At 41.2% G+C, this 20,950-nt stretch overlaps 1 protein-coding gene across 2 annotated transcripts in view; it reads left to right on the top strand.

Annotated features, from left to right (window-relative positions):
• The first annotated feature begins 1,946 nt into the window (after nucleotides 1-1,946).
• The window catches only part of gnao1a (guanine nucleotide binding protein (G protein), alpha activating activity polypeptide O, a), a 104,755-nt gene continuing 85,751 nt past the window's right edge, over nucleotides 1,947-20,950 (top strand). Inside the window, exons 1-2 of one of the 2 annotated variants that reach the window (XM_030425148.1) lie at nucleotides 1,947-2,788; nucleotides 3,688-3,730. In XM_030425148.1, the coding sequence (XP_030281008.1) occupies nucleotides 2,671-2,788; nucleotides 3,688-3,730 (161 nt within the window). In that variant the 5' untranslated portion in view covers nucleotides 1,947-2,670. The remainder of the gene's footprint in view (nucleotides 2,789-3,687; nucleotides 3,731-20,950) is intronic. The other variant, XM_030425147.1, reaches the window with a different exon arrangement.

Below are 20,950 nucleotides of genomic sequence, written 5' to 3'. Positions count from 1 at the left end.
TTGACAGCTGCAATGATGTAATGTTGGAGTTAGTCAGTTCTGTGAGGTAGCTTATATATGAGACCAGCTCTACAAGGTTTTGGTTACAGGTTTTATTGAATGCTAAATAAGACAATGTCACTTAGCCAACTGTTTTGTAGCCTTTTTAATACTGTGCATTCATACTAGGACAAACTGCAACTCACTCCGTATAAAAAAATTATTTTAGATTGATAAACATCATGGATGTAATTCCTGGCGCAATTCAAACAGGATAAACAAATTATTTGTCTCTCGTCATTCATACATACAAATGGTTTTCTGAAATAAGGTCCAACAGTGGTTCACTGGAAGTTTTTTTTTTTTTTTTTTACATATTAATGAATGAATAAATGAATGAATGAATAATTCAAGACAAGATGATTCTGATTTCATGATCAATATACCTGCCTACAACTGCTGTGTCTGCCAGTGTTTGAGTCATACGCATAATCTAGACACTTCACGTGCACAGACAAGTTGCGCGCATAGACACTTCATCAAGTTCAATCATCTTATTAGAGTCAGTTGGAAGAGACGGTAATGTTAAACCATGTCACAAAAAAGGATGTATCCCTCTGGTGTCGAAAAGAGAAAGAAGAAAAGGACAGAGGAGGAGAAAAAAAAGGAAGACAAAGGTATGTTTGCATGATTATCTACAGTATGTTTTGTCAGTATGTTTTGTGCTCACTTTAGGTAGCAGCTAATCTGTCACTGTACAATTTAAAAAGTAACATTATAGTGTGACATTTGTGTCAATAATTGTCAAGTACAGATGACTCTGGAGCTGGGAGGAGGGGCCCCAAACCAAATTCTGCTTAGGGCTCCCAAAAGGCTTGGGCCGGCACTGCCTCTTCTCTATGGTTCCTTAGCACCATCTTGCTTTGCACATTCCACCTGCTGATGTAGGCCACATGCTGTGGCTGATAGTTTTTAAAAGTTTTGAGGAAGTGGACCTTTTAGAGTACTGAAGCTACTTCCTTCCGGTGTACCCCAAGGGACCTTAATTCGGAAAAGTTTTGCATAGTAGTGAATGGACAAAGACAAATACATTTTGAACCTGAGTTGTGCCATGAACTACACATATGATGCAAATTTTTCAATTTAAGAAAATCTATTCAATGTAGTTCACACTTTACCAACACCAACATGGCCACCAACTCGGCACAGAAAAGGTACCAGACGAGATGAAAATCAAAAACAAAACGTGTCATATTGATAGCTGCAATTATGTTGGTGTTGGTGAGAATCACTGAGCGGTTAACACAAAAATAAATGGTATTTTACTTTGCTTACAATGAACAGCAACTTTCTTGACCAGGAAAATCAAGTTTTAAATTGACAAAGACATCACATGTGTAGCTCATGGCACAATTCAAGCAGGATCCAAAATCATTTGACTCTCTCCAGTCACTACCATGCAAACTTTTTACGGAATAAGGTCCCGTGGATAAAACTTGAAGAGGATGACTTCAGCTCTCTATTGTAAAAACTATTTCTAAAGTCTGCGATATACTCTGAAGCTCTTAACATTGTGTTTGTGGATAAAACTAATATTTATACAATTAGTATTGTTAAGATTTATAAAAATTCATTCAGAACATTCATGGATGTAACTTCAGAGTTGGATTTCGGACTTGCTACTTAAATAGCTAACGATGCATTCGAGGCTGCCTGTTCGTGTTTTCTTCAGGTCTGATTGGCTAAACGCCTGCGACCGCATAACATTTCTAAAGTTGGTAATATTCATGCGCTAATAAAAAAAAAAAAACACGCACGCGAGTCACACATGTGTTCGCCAGAGGCTACACGTGTAGTTTTTGTGGCTCTTGACCCCAAATAAATTATTTTTGCAATATTCCTTTCTAATCTTTTAACAATGAGCCCAATGTTGGACTGTTGGGGTCCTATATAACAGTGTGCCACCAGGCTGCGCCACTGGGAAGCATGGACGCTCTCCCTCTCCCTTTTTTTCACTCTTCTGACGTCACCAACCTGCAATTGAACGAATGAACTACCGAAGGACCGAGTCCCCCACCGGAGCTACCGGGAGGCAGTGATATTACAGAGCGAGTCCCCGCCGCCCGGAGGAGCCAAACCGAGGAAGGTCCACTGTCAGCCGCTGAGAGAAAGCCGTGCTGGGATCAAACGATGCTCACCGCCGCCGCCCAGTAACACTGACTATCGACGACCGGTGAAGAGGAGAACCGTTACCGTGATTTACCGACAGAAAAACAGAAGACAGACGGAGCGCGGACGGACGGACGGACGGACGTAAGGACAGACCACCGAGAACCACGCTCGAGAAACAACTAATCTGCGGTGGCTCCATCGTGTCGTTTCTGCGCTGTGGATCAGACAGAGCGGATCCTTGATTTTAAATGCTGTAACGGTGCCGTGTCGCCGGCTTGAGAGCGAGAGAGAGGGAGCTGCCCAGAGAGCGAAAGAAAAGACACACAGGGATCGTAGAAGGATCGAAGGCACCGCTCAGAAAAAAAAGGAGGAAATTAACCAAGAGAGAGGGGAAAAAAAGGGAGTAGCGACCTGCGTTGTTTCCACGCACCAAGTTTTCATTGAAAAACCAACGGTTCCCTTTGCATTTCTGCCGTGGATCCCGGTATCGGTAACGCATTCAAGCTGTGTTCTCTAACCATGGGATGTACTCTGAGCGCAGAGGAGAGGGCGGCTCTGGACCGGAGCAAAGCCATCGAGAAAAACCTCAAGGAGGACGGTCTGACCGCGGCCAAAGATGTGAAACTGCTGCTGCTTGGTAAGAGAAGTCCCCACCGTAGGGCCTGTGGAGCCTCGGCAGAGACATGGGGAGGGGGTGTAAGGTGTGGTGTGTGTGTGTGTGTGTTTGAGGGAGGGGGTTGAAGATGATCATCAGTGAAGATAGTGGTGGCAATAAATGGAAAAATCGTGACGTCCAACCCAAGCAGTAAAACTTAACAATGTGAACAGAAATCCATTTGAATTTTTGAGCAGAAAAGGCGTTGATGAGCTTGATTTCTCTCTCTCCAAACACACCCTGCCCTTTTTATTACATCACTTGTGATGTGGCCACCTGCTACAGTATGATTTAATCCCTTTTTAAAGATGTGACAGGTGGGTGAAATGTTGTACAGCCTAATTAGATGTGCAGGATCAGTCAGTGTGTAGGTAAAAGGTGGGAATCAGAGATGATAGCTGCAGATGGATTTCAGGGAGAAAAAAAAAAAAAAAATGGCAGTATGCAGCAGTGGAGGGCCACAGGCAGCACAGGCAGTGTTGGTTCATTGGTTTTGGCCTGAGAGATTGATTCATTGACTTTGTGGGAAAGAAAGTAGCCTGTAAGTATTTAATCTGTCTGACTGCAAGCGAACAGATGGGGGGGGGGGGGGGGGCAGGAGGAATAGGTGGAGGGGAATGCTGAAGAAGAAAGGGTGCAGCCACTTTCCCCATCTATTTATCTCCACCCTGCTGCTGCTGCTGATGTTCTTGTTCACTGAAAAAGGCTGATTCTTTCTTTCTTTCTTTCTTTCTTTCTTTCTTTCTTTCACCTCCTCCTCCTCCTGTCTCTTTCTCTCTCTCTCTCTCTCTCACTCTCTCTCACTCCATCTCACACACACACACACACACACTCACACATACACCCTGTTAACATTGTCCTTCTTGTCTCTTCTCCCTCAGGGGCTGGAGAGTCAGGGAAAAGCACCATCGTCAAACAGATGAAGTAAGTCTCCGATACGCACGGCCTAATAATGCTATAGTGCATATGTGTGTCCCTCTCTCACTCCTCCTTCCTTTCTCCCGCTCTCTCTCACACACACATACACACACATATGGTAGATGTACAGCCTGATGTCAGAATGAGTCTACAGCTGTAGCTTGATATCACCTCGACTTTGTCATGTTTCTTTTCTTGGAAAATACCTGACTGTTGACCCCATAGTACCCCTAACCTCAACCCTAACAGGCCATGTCCAACATCTGCCCAAGCGTCAGTAATTCAATGTTTCTGATATCTGCCGCTGCTCTGTGTGGGTGGAGAGATGGAAGAGACCGGGTGTGGGAAGAAAAGTGTGCAGGTGCCGTGATTTCCCGCTGTTATTCATGGACGTTTTATAAAAAGGGGGCTATTTCATACAATGTGTGCTGTGGTGTCACTGTCATCTTCACAGTAGTCCAATTTTTTTTTTTTTTTTAAAGCTGCTCTTCCTGCATTAGTTAAACGGTTCAGATTTGAGGTGTGGCTGTGTCTCCAGACCTTGTTAAAATAGATGGTAATCCTGGTTTAGATGTTAGTAATCATGTTGGCGTCAATTTAAGATCACTTATTAGTTTTACTCGCGCGTTTTTGGTTTTAGTGTTACTATAGGGGGGCAGTAGGATACTGGATTAGGATACAGCCTCAGATCTACCCACACCCTTGTGCATTTGTTGTTCACTTTGACCCTGCTGATATGGTATATACTCATTTTAAATCAAAAGCCATAGTAATACTTTGTGGAGGGGTTAGTTTGTGTAGACAGCATGGAATTATTCAATATTTTCCACCTACCTTAACGAAAATGTGTGATGATATTCCCACATGAGTCACTACTACACTTAAGTGTATCATGCTAAGTGTAACTTCACCCTAAAATGAAAGTTTAGTCATTATCTACTCACGCCCATGCCGGTGAAAAGTCGAGTGAAGTTTCGTGGTCCACATTTCTGGAGCTTCACAGCAAAACAGTGAAACAACTGTAGTAGAAGTAGTAAATGTGGACTTGTTGTAGCTCTTCTGGCACAATCCAAGTCTTGTAATTCACACCTTTTTTTTTTTAAAGCCAAAATCTTCACAGTAGCTGCTAAGCTAAAATGATCAGTGGCTCCCTGTTTGCAGTGGGTGCTAGAGTTTGACTTCTTGACAAGGGTGTAAATAATGTCCTTTCAAATCAATTTGCGATCTCATGGCTTCCAGAAACCTGGCTTATACCAGAGCTATATGGAGCTATTTTAATTTCTTAACCCCTCTACTTTAGTTGTTTAGGACAATGCTCCAACAGTGTTTTGTTGTGATACTCCAGAAATGTTTTGACTATGAAACTTCATCCGACATTGCATCTGCATGGTGGTGAGTAGATAATGACTGAATTTTCATTTTTGGGTGAAGTTATCCTTCGAGCAACAGTTTTTGTGACCTTATCCTATTTCTATTTTGCTGCCGTGTAACTAATAGAACTCTATTTTTTAGAGCTGAAACAATTGCATTGATAAGTTGATCACCAGAAAATGTATCTGCAACTGTTAGTTATAGTTGTATAGTTGTTGTTACTCGTTTAGGGTTTTTTTTTTTTTTTTTTCCCCAAGAAAAAATTTAACATTTAGAAGATTTATTGGTGTCAGCTTCTCAAAGGTGAGGATGACCTCAATTTGACATAGCTGGAAATTGAATAACTTTGGGTTTTGGATTGTTGGTCAACCATAACAAGACGTAAAGTAACTGTGGGCTTTAGGAAATTAACATTACTCAAAATACCTTTAGCTGCGCCCCAAAATCTGAAAGAGAGAGTTTTTGTTACGACACCGTCAGCCTGTGATATCTTCATGTAAATACTACGTGGCCTGTTAGCTGTGTCAATGCTTACTGACTACCCAGTCCAATATAGCCCAGATAAAAATGCCTCCAAGTACTGCTGTTTTACTCCTGGAGGGACTAAGTTTTGTATTTAGCACCGAGTTCAGTGACTTCATTAACGCTGTCTGTTTTTTCCCCTCTTTTTGGTATCGTTATAATGTCATAATGATACTCCGATGGGGACTTATCTGTGGTGCTGGTCTGAATGATACTTTAATAGTATTTTATTATTTACTCTATCACTGCAGCAATCCTTTAATATATCTACAGGATTTAATGTCGGTTTCTTTTAAGGTCAGCTGCACATCAGCTGGTGCATCCATAGTACATACTCAGCCCCTCCCCCGTCATATTATCAGTAATCCTGTCCTGACACATGGTTTTTCGTCAATCTCTTCTGCTGTGTCATTTTACAGACGGCAGAGTGAGTTTTAGCTGATAATAGGCTTTGGTTGTGGACATATTGTGACATATCCAATAAGGACATGAATCAGTGGATCCAGATGAGCCTGTTTCTCAGCTGTTAATGGCCACTCCAGCAGCACAGAACATTGTGCACACTCGCTGACCAACACTCCCAGTGGGTTCATTAAATGTATACAGCAGGCCATAACCTTTCAAGCAACTGAATACACTGAATGCATTGGACCATTGTAAATCAGACGTTTATGTGACAGAGAGTGATGCTTTGAAAACGCGCTATAGAAATGCAAGTCCCTTTACCATTCACACGATGCAAATAAATGTTAAGTGACGGCAGTCCACACAGGTGTAGGCCTATTAAGCTAATATTACAGATATTATAGGAGGTGAACTGTAAGGTAATTGCTGCTTTCTGTTTTACTTTTCATACATTGTCACATGAAAGACACACATGTACAAGTTCACTTCTGTTAAATGAATTGTACAGAGAGAGCTTGTTTCCTTTCAGCCGGTTAATGGCACACTCACTTCTTTCAGTCATTCCAGCCAGGCCACCTCCACGTTTCTTTTGTCTGATAATAGTCTCCAAGCTCTTCTTGCTTATGCATATTAATGAGTTGATTGAACTGCATCTGACAGACAATACTGTCTTTTAATAGTCGCAAGGTTTTATTGGATAAACTCTTATCCTGGATCAAGGGTAATGTGAGTGAGACAGTGCGCCCCAACAAAAATCTCTGCGTGTTCACCATGTCTGACTCGTTGTGCCGATGTCAGAAGCTTCACACCAGGCAGAAGTTTATAGAGTGCCGTATAGTGTGACTGCAGGAGGGGCAGATTTGGCTTTAACAAAATATACTAGTGTGTTTCTTTTAAAAAGGACGTCTGACATTAAAGAGAGGGCAGCTGCTGCTCAAGTGGTGGACAGCGCCCTGCCAGGGAAGCCTTTACTTTCCTGTTCAGAGACGCTCTGCTATTTCCGGAACCGCATCAGAGGAGTGGAAAGCCCTTACTGCATTTTCTTTCACAGTGCTTTGAACATCTGGGGTGTGCTCAAGTGACCAATTGTGTGTGTGTGTGTGTGTGTGTGTGTGTGTGTGTGTGTGTGTGTGTGTGTGAGAGAGAGAGAGAGAGACAGAGATGAGTGGATTAGATTTAGATGTCATGGTGTGTGTATATGGAGCTGTGCCACAGCTGTGTATGGTATCTCAGTGAGTGGAAGTAAGGAGTCTATTAACACTCTGTACAATCCAGTGGAAAATAACTGCAACTGCACTCACCTTAAGTTATGAATCCGTTCTATAGGCTCCTTTCGCAAAGGAACCGTACAGATTGTAAAGCCCCTTGAGATGATGCAGCTTGGGATTTTAAATACAGCTGACTTGACTTGAATTAAGGAAACTAGTTTTGAATTGCACTGTGGCTAAAATATTTGAGCGGACAGTACACGTTGTGTCTCCTCAAACTTCTTTTCTTGGAAACACCGATTAGTTTCTGAGAGCATGAAACCACCGAGTAACAAGAACTCATGACAAAGCACATATGATATCTCTCTAGGGGCTACTACTTTGCTGTGTGTGCGAGGGACAGCAAGCGATGGGGAGACACAGGACTGAGAGTGGATTACAGTTGTGCATGGGTGATTGAAGTTTCAAGGTGTTAAGCCACAGCATAGGCTAACATAGAGCTACTTCCGTAAGACAAGAAAGGGGAAGGGATGACGAAGCGGAGAGGAAGACTCGTGACTGTGCAGAAATGGGGCATCTAAAGGATAAATGATTTGCAGGAGAAATGTGAAGGTTCGTTTGCACACGATACATATCAGTGAGTGTAGTATTTGGGCCAGCAAACCAAGGAGTCTCGGTCATGTGTGAACAGCATATATCTATCTCATGCATAGAGCTGTCTGTGTGTGACACCATCTGTTTATGGTGTGTGTGTGTGTGTGTTCAGACGTGTGCAAAGGTTATCTCATTGCCCAGCTGTCAAACTGACAATGAATCATATATTGCAGTGTTATTTTCATATATTTGAGCAGAAGCAAGGAAGCGCTGCCTGGCACAGTCACTGAAAAGTGGAGGAAAAGATTAGAGGTTGTAGCCAGTGCGACCACTTCCCCTTTGTACTCGTCTAATAATGTGTGAGTTGTTTGCTCTCTGCCCTTAAAGGCTTCGCCTCCAAGGAGTAGTTCTGTAAGGGCAAACTCCAGAGACTGGTGTAGTTTTACCAGCAAAGACATGAATGATTCCTGGTAGACATGCCCAGAAGTCATCATTTGTTTTATAGCTCATTCGCTCATTGGCATGTGAAAGCTTGCTTGATTTGTGACTAAACAAGCAATTAAACAAAGACGGAATATTATACAGTTTCAAACATCAACTCAGTAGTTGTACTAAATAAGGAATGAAATGTTTTTTTTCATGTCGTACTCATTCCCCTTTTTCGAAATAAGTAGCCTGTGTTGAACTCGATCGCGAAACGTAACTTAGCCTGGGTAGTTTTCAAGGTGTGCTGCCCTTAGCTATGTTCTTCCTTGCTGAGAGTCTAGCCTAACATTAAAAAAACATTAAAACTAATTTAGTTAGATAGTTATTTATTGCCATTTTGGTAAACAGATTACAAAGGCGCAACAGCGGTTTTTCCCCAGGAATTTAAATGAGACGCTGAAAATAGCTTAACAAGAAGATAAAATGAACTGAAAACCAAAGTGGGTCATACTTCATAATCTAATAACTTGCAACTAAACAAATGTTATATTCATAACTCCAGGTAATCATTCAAGCCCGTAGTCTTAGTAAACCATGTTGAATTGAAATAATGAACTAATGGATAACTTCAACTGAATGAAAATGTGGTGTTGCTTTCTTTGTGTTGATATTAGTGCATTTTGTTGCACAAATAATTGGTTATTTTTTGTGTGTAAACACAGCAGCATAAATGACACAATAAGTACTAATAAGGGTTTAAATGCAGTTGTGCATTAGCTCTGGACGGCGCTCTCAAGAGGTTGAAAAAATAACCCTTATAATGTCATCAGGCTTATCTCTACTTAAGCTTGGAGATAACAAATTTATACCAGGACGAAACTGGGGCATTATGTTTGAAAGACATGGGTGTTGAGCTGTTCAGTTGAGGGAAGGTGTAATGAGAAGTGCTCTGAAGTCGCCCTTTTGGAAACGCAAGATGTCGCTTTTTTGGAGTTTTATCCATACTAGGCCCAAAGTGTCAGGATATCCAGGCCTCTGCTTTAAATCTGACAATTCTTTTTGTAATCTGTGTCTCTTTTTATTCCCCTAATTAATGGAACAAGTTAAGCCTTAAAATCAATTGGATAGTCTTTCTGTCTAGGCCCCTTGATAGCCGGATGAGTTGTACCATGACATCTTTTCATACCCGATGAATCTCCAGGTAATACCTCTTGCAATCATTAACACTCTACAACCCTTATAAAACTATATAAACTGTGAACGTAAGACGTGATTGGATAATTGCAGTTTGCAGGTGGCCTCTATTGCTCACGGGGCAATGCTGATTTTAGTCTGATAACAGACTTATACTTTATAGCCAAAGAAGTTTCGTGTTTCCATCATCCTTGTTTATAGACGCTGTCAGGACTGTGTCAGGACTAAAGATACACACAAGCATTCATCAGTTCTGCATTAGAGCTCATAAAACAAAGCTGAAACAGCCTGCTAAAATTAGCAGTGGTCAGTATTATTTAAAACAAATTGCAGATGAAAACAGATTTGTATTTTGTATTATTTCTTTGTTTAACTGCGTTGGTCAGAAAGATGTTTCAAGTAGTTGTCACCCTCTAATCTAAACTCAAATGGCAGTTGTTTCTTGCCTTTTCGTTTTGTTTCTTGGTGACTGGTTTTATGATGTGATTAATCTGTCTTTGTCAGTTGTCTGTAGTATATTACATGGAGTGTTTACTAGATTATGATTTGACAGCATTTGCAAATACATGTTTGTTTAGACTGACTCTATCCACAGGGTTTTGGAAGGATTTTGTAAGCTGAAGAGGTCAAAAACCTATTAAAGGCAGCCTTCCAAGTCTATGACTATACACAGAAAATTAATCGACCCCGTCTTCACTGAAAAATATTTGTCAAATTACTCAGATTTGAGTGTGGCTGCACTGAAAAAGCGCATCCCGTTACGTGTCATGAGGATTTGAGCAGAAAGAAACTTCAAGCCCATTCACTCGCTCGGTCGCTGTATGTAGAATACACAGAGCTTCTCTCTCTATCCGTCTCCTTTTTCTTCTTCTCTGCCTTTCTGTTTTACAATGTATGTGTGTGTTTGTGCCACGCTGACATGATCGGAGGCGACTGGCTGAAGGGAGAACAAACGCTGTCCGTCCCTCACGGCTGCACTACTTCCCACAGGCCGTTCCCACCGTGTGTGTGTGTGTGTGTGTTTGTGTGTGGGTGTGTGGGTGTGTGTGTGTGTGTGTGGTTTCTCTAGCACAGGAGATAATTAGGTTTAAGCCTCAGAAGAGGAGAATAAAAGGGGGAAGGGGTAGAAGATGGAGGAAAAAAAGGTGGTGTTTTGTGCAGAGTGGCAGAGGGGGAGAGGTTGAGAGGGGGGTTGTAGACGGAGGGACACAGAGAGGGGAGTTTTAATGAAGGGAAGCAATGCCTAGTGGATAGAAAGAAAGGAATGAATGAGGGAAGGAGCGCTCTAGACAGGACCGGACTGGTCGAAGTAGAGGAGTGATGAAGAATGAAGTGAGGGATGAAGAGAGAAGTGAGACAACTCGGGGAGAAGAGAAAAAAACAAGAGTAGAGTTACACATGGACACCCGGCAAAAGCAACCAGGGAGGAAAATTCAATTGGTGAGGGAGTGTGAAAAGAAACAGGAGTGGCGAGAAGAGAAGAGGCTAAAGGGAGGATGAGTGTGAATGATGTAGAGGGAGGTAAGAGGAGAGAGCCGAAGCCATTTTGAGCAAGAGAGGAGAGAGAGAAAGAGAGAGAGAGAGAGAGAGAGAGAGAGAGAGAGTGGCAAGTTAAGGGAACACATTCTCACTTATTAAGCAAGCCAGAGGAAGTGACAAAGGGAGAGACGAGGACAGGGTTGTCAAGGAGAGAGTGCAAAGGCTACTCCTCCTGGACTATGTTCTCTCAGATAATTATTAGCCTCCCTTTCCTGGTGTGGTTAGACACGAGGAGAGAAAGTAGAGAGAGAGAGAGAGAGAGAGAAAAAAACGAAAGAAAGAGAGGGAAAGGAGGGAGGGAGGAGGACATGTTGGCACCACACTCAAGTCCTGCACGCAGAGACAGTCTGTAACTGGTCATCTAAGACAGTCCGTCAGCCACATAGTCAACCTCCATTGGTTAAATATAGCCGTGGGCGTGCTCATCGCCACAATGATTTGATTGGTCGCCTCAGTGAGCTGTGAAATAACAGAGAGGCAATGTTTCACGATAGCTGTTTTTGCGCGTGCACATGTGCTCGCTGGCACGTCCGACCAGGCTTCGATTACACTGTGTGCGTTTTACATTTAAATCCTATTTGCATAGACAGGCAGACAAACCTTATGAAAGCCTACATGCTCAGACACACACATTCGCTCCACTCTCCTTCTCTGTTTCCTCGCATTTTGTCAATTTTCTTGGACTCACCTCACTGCCGGCATTCTCTCCACATGATACAGTTGTCCACACTGTTTTTAATTTTTTTTTTAGTTCTTAGACGCACATTAGCACTGTCAAAGTGTGACGATTTTAGACAGTTCTTTCAAAATATTGCTGAAAGCAATACTGCAAACAAGCAAACAAGGCTACTACCAACTAAAGACATTCTTGGTTGACTAGTAGTTATTAGTTCAAGCTCTTAGTCACTATTCATCACATGTTTACGATACTAGGTATATTATTTTGATATCTACTTTTTGGGGCATGCACAAAGCAAGCTGCCTCATAAAGATCATACTGGAAAAGTGGTAATGTTAATTATTCTGAATGTGTTGGAAGACAAAACAGAAGGGTTAATATATCACACAGGTCTTGCTGTTCAAAACACTGCAATAACTAGGTTCCAACTCACTCCTCTTTTTCCTCACCCTTCGTGTCCCTAATTTAATTGTCCAAGGAGTCAGAAGTCCTAGCTGGAGCCGCTACAAATCACATCATTACTACAAGTATTCCCCGTCGTCAAACTGTCATCAGTCGATTGCTGCTGGACTTGGTTCGTTGCCTGCTCTTCCCAGAGGTCCACAGCCCTGTGCTGGTGTTGTAAACACACCAGCAATACTGCCGGAAAGCTACATGGATTACTGATCTAACCAGCGGCTACAATTAGCAGCCCTACTTTCATCATGTCCCAAAATAAAAAGTGCAACTCCCAAAAGGAGAAAGTTATCATCGACTAACAGTTTAGTTGGATCTTAGGGGACAGCCTCACTTATAGATGTGATTAAATGTTGTAGTGTAAGTGAAAGAAAGGTCATCAGCGCCTTTTTAAAGGTCACTATACAAACATTTAGAGATATAAGAGATGTGTGAGGATCTGTTATTTGAGAGAAAGTTACCACTAACGCCATGATAAAAGTTTGTGAAAATGGGGTATCTTGATAGCTTACCTAGAGCTCAAGCCCCCCCACGTACCACGCCTGAGTGCTCAGCAGCTGCTTCAGTTCGATTCCAGCCCTTTGCTGCGTGTCTTCCTCCCTCTCTTTTCCCTTTTCCTGCCTCAAACTTCAATTGTTCTATTGACTAAGGGCTAAAATAAAAGCTTAAAAAGTATTTTTTGTTGTATTTTTTAAAACTTTGTCATAGTTGACATAACAAGAAGGTTTTCATGTAACACACAGTTGGCTCTTTTGTATGTAAATGGGCATGGAGGCTGTAATGCTGCAGGATGGTACAGTTGTGACAGAAACCGAAAGCCTGACATCATATTGATCTCTCCAGACAGCTTGTTAGCCAGTTTGCTTCTTGGCTATATACAGTAGGGATAGTAGTGTTTTGTCAAATGAGCACAACTGAGAATTCAAATCAGTGCAGACCCCTCTCTAACTCTGTCTCGTTCTTTTGCTTCCAGATAGATAGCCAGCCAACCCTCTTGAGTTGCCAGCGGTAAACTGGGATCTGTGTGAATTTACTCATCACAGTTCCAGTTTATGGGACTGACATAGCTCAAGACAAGCAGTTATATCCGCTTTGATTGTACTATTTATGCAAGAATCACATTATTCAAAAATGTATGACAAATCTTATTCGACTCTCAGCCATAGATTTGCCTCAAAAATGATATATACACTTCAACAAAGAGTCAAAAGTTGTTGCTCCTACCAGGTGTAGAACAGGAACCATTTAATGATCGGTATCAGATCAGCTGATCCTTGTGATTATATCACCCCACAAAAACCTCACTTTCACCTTCCCACTCGGAAACTAATGAAGGCCCTTATGCAGTCATAACTATACTGCTAATGTGCTCTGACTGGAGAAATGCTGTATGATTATTGGCAGGTTGACTGAAACCCTCCACACCTGAGAATTTGGGAAAACTGTAGACTTGTAGAGGGCCATATCTACAGTTTTCCAAATTGTCTCCTGTCAGAACACATTAGCAGCATAGTTGGTGGTAGTAAAACATCAGTCACATTGAATACAGAGCAAATTTTTCCTGTTTCTCGCTCTCCTCTCCTTCCCATGCCATTCTCTTTTTGATTATATCATATTAAAGGGTGTTTTTGCTCTAAGCCATCTCTTTCTCTCTGTCTGCACAGTTATGCGACCAGGTCAGTGTGACTGTGTGTGTGGTCCGCGCTAATCAGGGCTCCTTACATAAAACAAAGCCCTTTTTGTCACAGGAAATTGCGTGTGTGTGCACGCTTGCACACTTATGCACGGTTGAGGGTCTGTACTTTTGTTTTTGCTCATATGTAGATGTAGCTGTGTGAGTGTGTTTTTTTGTGTTAGACATTTGGCAGATTTCACGTCAGTTGAGCACACTGCGAGACAAAGGAGTCTTGTTACAGTGACTGCACTCAGCTGATAGAAAGTCAGCTGACGGTCACTCTGGCTGGGTTTGTAGCTGGAAGAGTTTGTTTGAATGCATGTTTTTATATCTGTGTTTCTATTGACAACAGTGAGGACAAATATCTAATACCTTTTGGAGCTGTGTTTCTTATGTAGTGGATTGCATTATATTATAGGGGTTTCCCTCCATATATAGACTATGATGCCGTGTGATACACAGTCACAAAGTACACCCTAAGAATTGAGATAAAAACAGCAGCAGCCTAAGTTGTAGTTGAACAGAAACTGAACATTTTAGTAGCTCAGGCTATTGTTGCATTGCTTACATCATACAGATATTTTTTTCATTGTGTATATCCAGGAAAAAACCCTTCTTAGAATCAACAGAATTCTTAGATTGCATTTTGGTATTTTGTCAGTACAGAAAGTATATTAAGGTCTCTGTCATAGAAGAACAAGACTTGGTGTCCAGAACAGACTTATTCAACTGGTGGCCCATGGGCCAAATGTGTAACTCATTCTGGTCATTGATCATATTGTTAGAAATTAATGAGCCTATTCATTAGTTGTCTGTTGTTAAGCACAAAAATACTAGTATTTCATTAAAAACTTTTAATCTGGTCTGTTTGACCAAATGGAATGACAAGAATTAATCTGACAACCGACCTCCAAGATTAAAACAATTTTTTTGTACTTTCAATTGTAATGTGTATATACCCAAGAAATAAAGGTACATTGTTTTAACACATTAAAATTCCAGGCTTTACAGTTTAGACAAATTGAATGTTAAAGTCAGGCTACTTTGCACGCCACGTTTCATTTGTTGTCTTCATTTTTTTAAACCTGGCCACTCAGTTAAAAAATATTTAAAGAGTTGAATAGGCGTGGTCTATAACCATGTGTGTGGTTCTGGGCTAAAAATTCTAAAGCTAGTAGGCAAAAAATCTTACAATAACAGTGTTGACATTTAGCCCTGTTTAGTAAGTTTAGCAGGTTGGCATTCTAACATCTACCAAGGCAGAAATCCATGAATCCACAAATGTCAACCTCATTGTTGTGCTAAATGAAACGCCAGGATTGAAATCGCCCAAAATCAGGAGAATCCTTGTCTCGTAACCATAAATGTCTGGATTCAGATTATGTGCCAAACGATCGGAATAAAACTTTCACCTGCTGGAATTCATACCCTGGGCATCATGGATGTCTCTACCAAATGTCATGGCAGTTGTGGATTCATGAAATTCTGCCTCTGTAGATGTTAGCACGCCAACCATCTCTACTTGCAATAGAAAGTAAAGTGGTGGGCCAACTAAAAGGCTGACATTGGCATCCCTAGATCAGCTAGCATGGCCAATAAAAAAAAATAAATAATCAGGTATTTGTTAAAATTTTAATTTTAAAATTCAATTTAAAAATATGATTACAGATTCAGGAAGGCCCCACCCTTTCCACTGAATAAGTGGGCTTTCCTTGGTTTGAATCCCTCAAAGTACAGTAAGTAATTAATATTGATATTGGGAAACACAGGAAAACTGAATAATTACATTTCAACCTTGTATCTAGGACAACCTGAATATACCTCTGGCCTTCTATCTCCTTGTCTCTCTGCCTGTCATCTCTTCCAACAATCTTTCTGAGGGCTCCATCACTTTACCAATGACTTCAAATTGTCTGTAACCGAGCGCATGTTGATGACTGCTGGCTGTAATATTGTTGTTGTCAACTGCTCCTGGAACAACCACTTTGCACATATGTACTGACCACTGGGTCTAAGATCAGAGTCACCATATATTTTACTTTGTTCATTTCACTTCATTTATCACTTTATGCCTGCTTACCTTTCTGTAATACTAAAACAACTCATCTAAATTGTTTGTACTCGTTTGTAATGGCTGTTTGGTTTTCTGCAATTCACAAGGCACATTTATTGACACACCATGGTCCGTCAGTGCTGGCCATTATAAAACACCAAGTGATCTTGGCTTAACAATAGGCTTAAAATAACTGGAAAATTGAAACGAACAACCAGTATCAACTGTGCATGGTACAACATGTTGACACCATCCTCAGAAAACAGACCAAGGAAACTACCCATGTGTACTAAACAGTAGCAAGAAGAAAAAGTTGGTGCTCATGGTTGACTTTTCTTTATCACCTCTGCCAAAGAGGTCATGTTTACACCTGTGTCCGTTTGTGTGTTTGTTGATTTGTTGGCTGGCTGGATATACTGTGTATCATTTTAAAATTAGACATATGGCGATATGACATACATATTGTCCTTTACTGGTTTAAAGGCTGCATTACAGTAAAAATATGTAATTATCTAAACTTAGATAGGACTGTTCTACTTCTACTAATACTTGCCTTTAAACTCTTAACAATTAAGTCCCCTTTACAGATGATGGTGATATAAGCACTGCACTGTTGAAAATGTCTTCAATAAAAAGTGATTCCAATAAAATAAGAAAAATCCAGTAGGCATTACCCCTGAACTTTTATGGTCCCAGTTACATATTTAACTAGGATCTCTTCCGAATGAGCAGGAACAGACGCATTCGAGATCCATTCTGAAATATCACCTTGTCACAGTTCAAACCTGGTGGCATGATTGGATGAGCCAGTTAGCCAATAGTATTTTGGCATGGAAATATTTATAGAAAAACACAAATGAAAACAACTGAATTACAAGGCCTCATTGCAAGATATTTGGGTCGGTCTCTTTGTGCAGCTGTCGCTCCCTAGCTGTTAATTAGGTGACGATTATGACACTGCACTCTCTGCCTCTGTCATACTAATATTTGCCAGGTGAGCACCTGTGTGATGTGATGTGGTGTGATGTAATGTGTGTGTTTGTGTGTGTTTGCTCCCCTGTTGAAATGAGCCATTGGGGAGGAAGAAAGGGTGTGTCAACACTGCATTCTTTAATTAATAGTTAATTGCACATTGAAAAGGAAAGGAAGAAGGAGGAGAAAGAAATGATTAAGAATGAGGAGTGAGAAGGGGAAAGAGAAGATGGCAGTGAGTGGGAGAGACTGACAAGGAGCAAGTATGATGTTAAGTTGAGAAAATAAGGAGACGCAGAGAGAGAGAGGGCACAGGAATAAGGGATGAAAGAGGACTTGGCAGAGGAGAGAGGCCGATAGAGATAACATGTGACAGTGAAGCAGAGAGATAATGGCAGACAGATTTAATGAGGTCTTCCCAGATGTAATACTGAACTGTAATTATTCTGCTTCTCTGTCTGCCTGTATTTATATGCATGTGTGTGCAGCTACTAACATCCCAGCTGAACTAGTGCAAGGCAGACTGTGTCCCCTTGGCACAAGAACTGTCCATTAGCACATGACCAGACCTGGGCCAGGGCTCCTCCCCAGCACAGGATACACTGCTAGAATCAACAACTGAACAAGGGTGGAAACCACTAATCTTCCCATCACAGTGGAAATATTGTGGCGCTCCACATTGGACTGACTGTGGATTAGATGTACATGACATTTAAGAAGGTGCACAGTGAACACAGACATTTTATTTTATTTTTATTTTTTTACTTGTAGTCGAAAATGTGACTAGTCACAAATGTGGAGGTGAATCAGTTGTAAAAAAATGTATTAAACCTTTAAGTGTTTCACATGGTATCATTGATCCAGTGTTGGAGAATATAGTGGAGGATACCAACTGTGATTGTGGTACATCCTTTACTGTATCCAATCCATTTATTTGGTGTATTGACAGGACAGAATAAGCTCTGTGAGACAGTACTCAGAGCGGCAGTGCTTTGAGCTTAATGCGAATATTAGTATGCTATCATGCTCACATGATGGTGCCAAAATGTTTATGTTTACCAGGTAAACAGTGCTGCAGGAATGAGTCGTAAAACCCAGGAATAAGTCTGCATTTCTCAGTGTGAGTTTTGTCAATAGGTGTTTGGTTAGATGCCTGAAATAAGGTCTTTGGTCAACACAAGCACAAGAGATTTTTCCTGTCTTGTGTTATGACATAACATATGTCAGTAAAAACCCTATTTGTGGATTTCTTTATGAATGCTGTCACTAACAAGTGGCTAAATGAGTCTACAGAGGTTGACAGAGATATTGAACATCATTACGCCAAACATGGACACTCATCCACTCGCTAGTCTGTCTTTAGAGGCGGACTTTAGTTGCAAACTATTGTTTAATGTTGTGTTTGTGAGGTTTATCTTCCTCAGCAAAACCTGTAAGTATTTTATCTTGTGTTCACCACAGAGCTTTATTTTTTGCAGTGAACCAAAATCCAATTGAAAAATCTCAGGCTTTTAGTCATCAGGAACCAGCGTGATGCTACCTCCCGGGTTAGCCTAACCAAAAATGTCGACCCTTAGCTCTATATAATGTTTCACCTGTTCACCATTATAGTTAATGGTGTTAGCATGCTAACATGCTTATGTTTGTTGCTATTTAGCACAAATCACAAAGGCTGATAGTCATGGCATTTTAGGGCTGCAGCTATCGAATATTTTTAGAATCGAGTGTTCTACCGATTATCCCATCAATTAATTTGTGTGTGTGAGGAAAGGAGTTATTTGGTGTAGGCTATTACTCCCTTGCAACACAAATTAGTTTTCACATCTTAACATGATATCTAGTCATACCGACATCGGGCTACAGCCTCTACAAATACCATACGTTCTAACTAGCGATGGTAGGCTACATTAAATAATCTAACATCAATATTTACATTAGCTTGTGTTGGCGACGCTTGGTGAGCTGGTGTTAACAACTGGATGCTTTCGGTTCAGATGTTGAATCATTGTTGACGTGCTGTTGTGATATGCCAGTCCTGCTTCGCGGTAGACACATTGCACTTTGTTATCTTCTTTTTTTAAGTGTGACATGACCCCAAACTTTGGACATTCTGTGTTTTACGGACGGTTTCTTGGCTCTCCGCCATCGCGCCAACTGAATGTAGTGGTGTGTGTCCGCAATAACAGTCCGTGTGGACAAATGACGCGGGTGACAGGAATTAAACGAAGCCTCGAGGCAGAGATTTTGCTTTGATAATTTTTTGTAATCGAATTATTCAGGTTACTCGAGTAATTGTTTCAGCTCTATGGCATTCGACTCTGACTTGTGGGGTGAGAGGTGGGCATGATATTGCTTTGTAGGTTAGAGGTGGAATATCCAAGGATGCATCATAGATTAGAAAAGACAACATTTATTTATATATTTTTTACAGATTTTTGGGGTGATTGTATTATTTTCAGTTACAACTTCTGTTGTAATAAGCATGATAGAATGGGACCAGGATCAGTTCATAATGTCGTAAAATGACTGTACTTTACTGTAACATGCTAACTCAAGAAAGTGGATTGAGTATTTATTTACTCTTTAAGGGACCCCTTCTGTGCTACAACTCATCGTGATTTGATAACATCAAATTTCATGGCAATCCATCCAGCATTTAATTTAAATACTATACTCAATTTCACACATTTCAAACAGTGTAGTTTACAAACCAAAGTAAAGTGGATACATCCTTTGTGAACCAAGAATGTACAGATGTTTGCACCATTTCATCTATTAGACATGGAGATAGAGAAAACGTTTATGACCAGTCAGTAGGATACATCCTCAATAAAGATGTGCACCAAAATTCATGGCAGTCAACCTGATGGGGGCTGGACCAAAGTGGTGGAGCAGCCAGCTATCATAACCATCCCTGGAGCATGGCCACTAGCTAGGCTAACAAATGGGTGTCAAGGAAAAAAAAAAGAGCTCAGAGCTCGGAGGTGTGTGAGAGTCTGTGTGCTCAGGATGCTGCTGCGTGACCTCAAGGTGTGATGGCAAGTTAGTGGAGCCAAATGACAGAGCAGCTGGTGCCTACACTGTCTGTGTGTGTTTGTGTGTGTGTGTGTGCCTGTCTTTGTGTGTATATGTGGGTGTCATTCGGGATGGGGACTCTATTACTGACACCATTGGTTATTTATAGCTTCTTTTTCCTGATTATCTCCCTCTTCTTTCATGCTGTCTCTCATACTCATTCACACCCATCACATTTTTGTCCCCTCTTTCCCCTTCACTCTTTGCACTTGTTCTAATGCTCCCCTAAGCGCTCACAGCCACGTAGTGCACTGATACACACGCACATGGTGTGGTGTGTCACTAACTCCAGCAGTGATGACAGGAGTTGGTTAGTGTGCACTCGGTCACGACTAAGAGCTCTGTCAACAAAGACCACATAGTGATAAAAAAAAAAAAAACAATCACGCAGGATCTTGAGTGTTTTTGTGTGTGCGTGTGGATGTGTGTGTGTGTGTGGATGTGTCAGGACAAACAGTGGTAGAAACAATGCAGAACAGAGATAAAGACCTAATTGCACAGTGCGGTTTGTAAGCTTTGTGTTTGTGTGTGTTCACATGAGTAGGTGTGAGGATAAAAATATGAGTGTGGGGGATAATGGGAGACAGAAAGGAGAGAGGCAGGCATTTTGTGTTTGATACAATGTGTGTTTGTGTATGTGAGCGTAATGCACATACAGCAGAAGTCTTCCATGAACTACAAAGTCTTTTCTTTGAGTACGGTTGTTGCTTGTTGTTGCTTGTTGTCACTTATCTAGCAGTTTGTGTTTATGGTAGGCAGAGACGCTGCCCTTCAGCACTGCTGCATATTATAATTCACTTAGTATGTAAAGTGTTTGGCTTTAGAGTAGCTAGAATGTCACAGCCCAAACCATCTGTCTGTCTTTCATCTGATGACAGACGTCTCAGAGTCACCTTCACACAGAGGGAACTATTTCCACATTTTAGGGGAACTGAGGACACTTCTTCTTTTTTAACATACATCTTTAGTATGTTGTCATTTTGTTGTAAAATACAACTTATCAAACGACTGACTCTGAATCTGTGACATCACAAATGCAGTCCTCAAGGGAGATTTT

This window comes from Sparus aurata, chromosome 8 (genome assembly GCF_900880675.1).
Source record: "Sparus aurata chromosome 8, fSpaAur1.1, whole genome shotgun sequence".
In the NCBI taxonomy this organism is placed as follows: Eukaryota; Metazoa; Chordata; class Actinopteri; order Spariformes; family Sparidae; genus Sparus; species Sparus aurata.
This window is presented reverse-complemented; position numbering and strand designations above follow the sequence as displayed.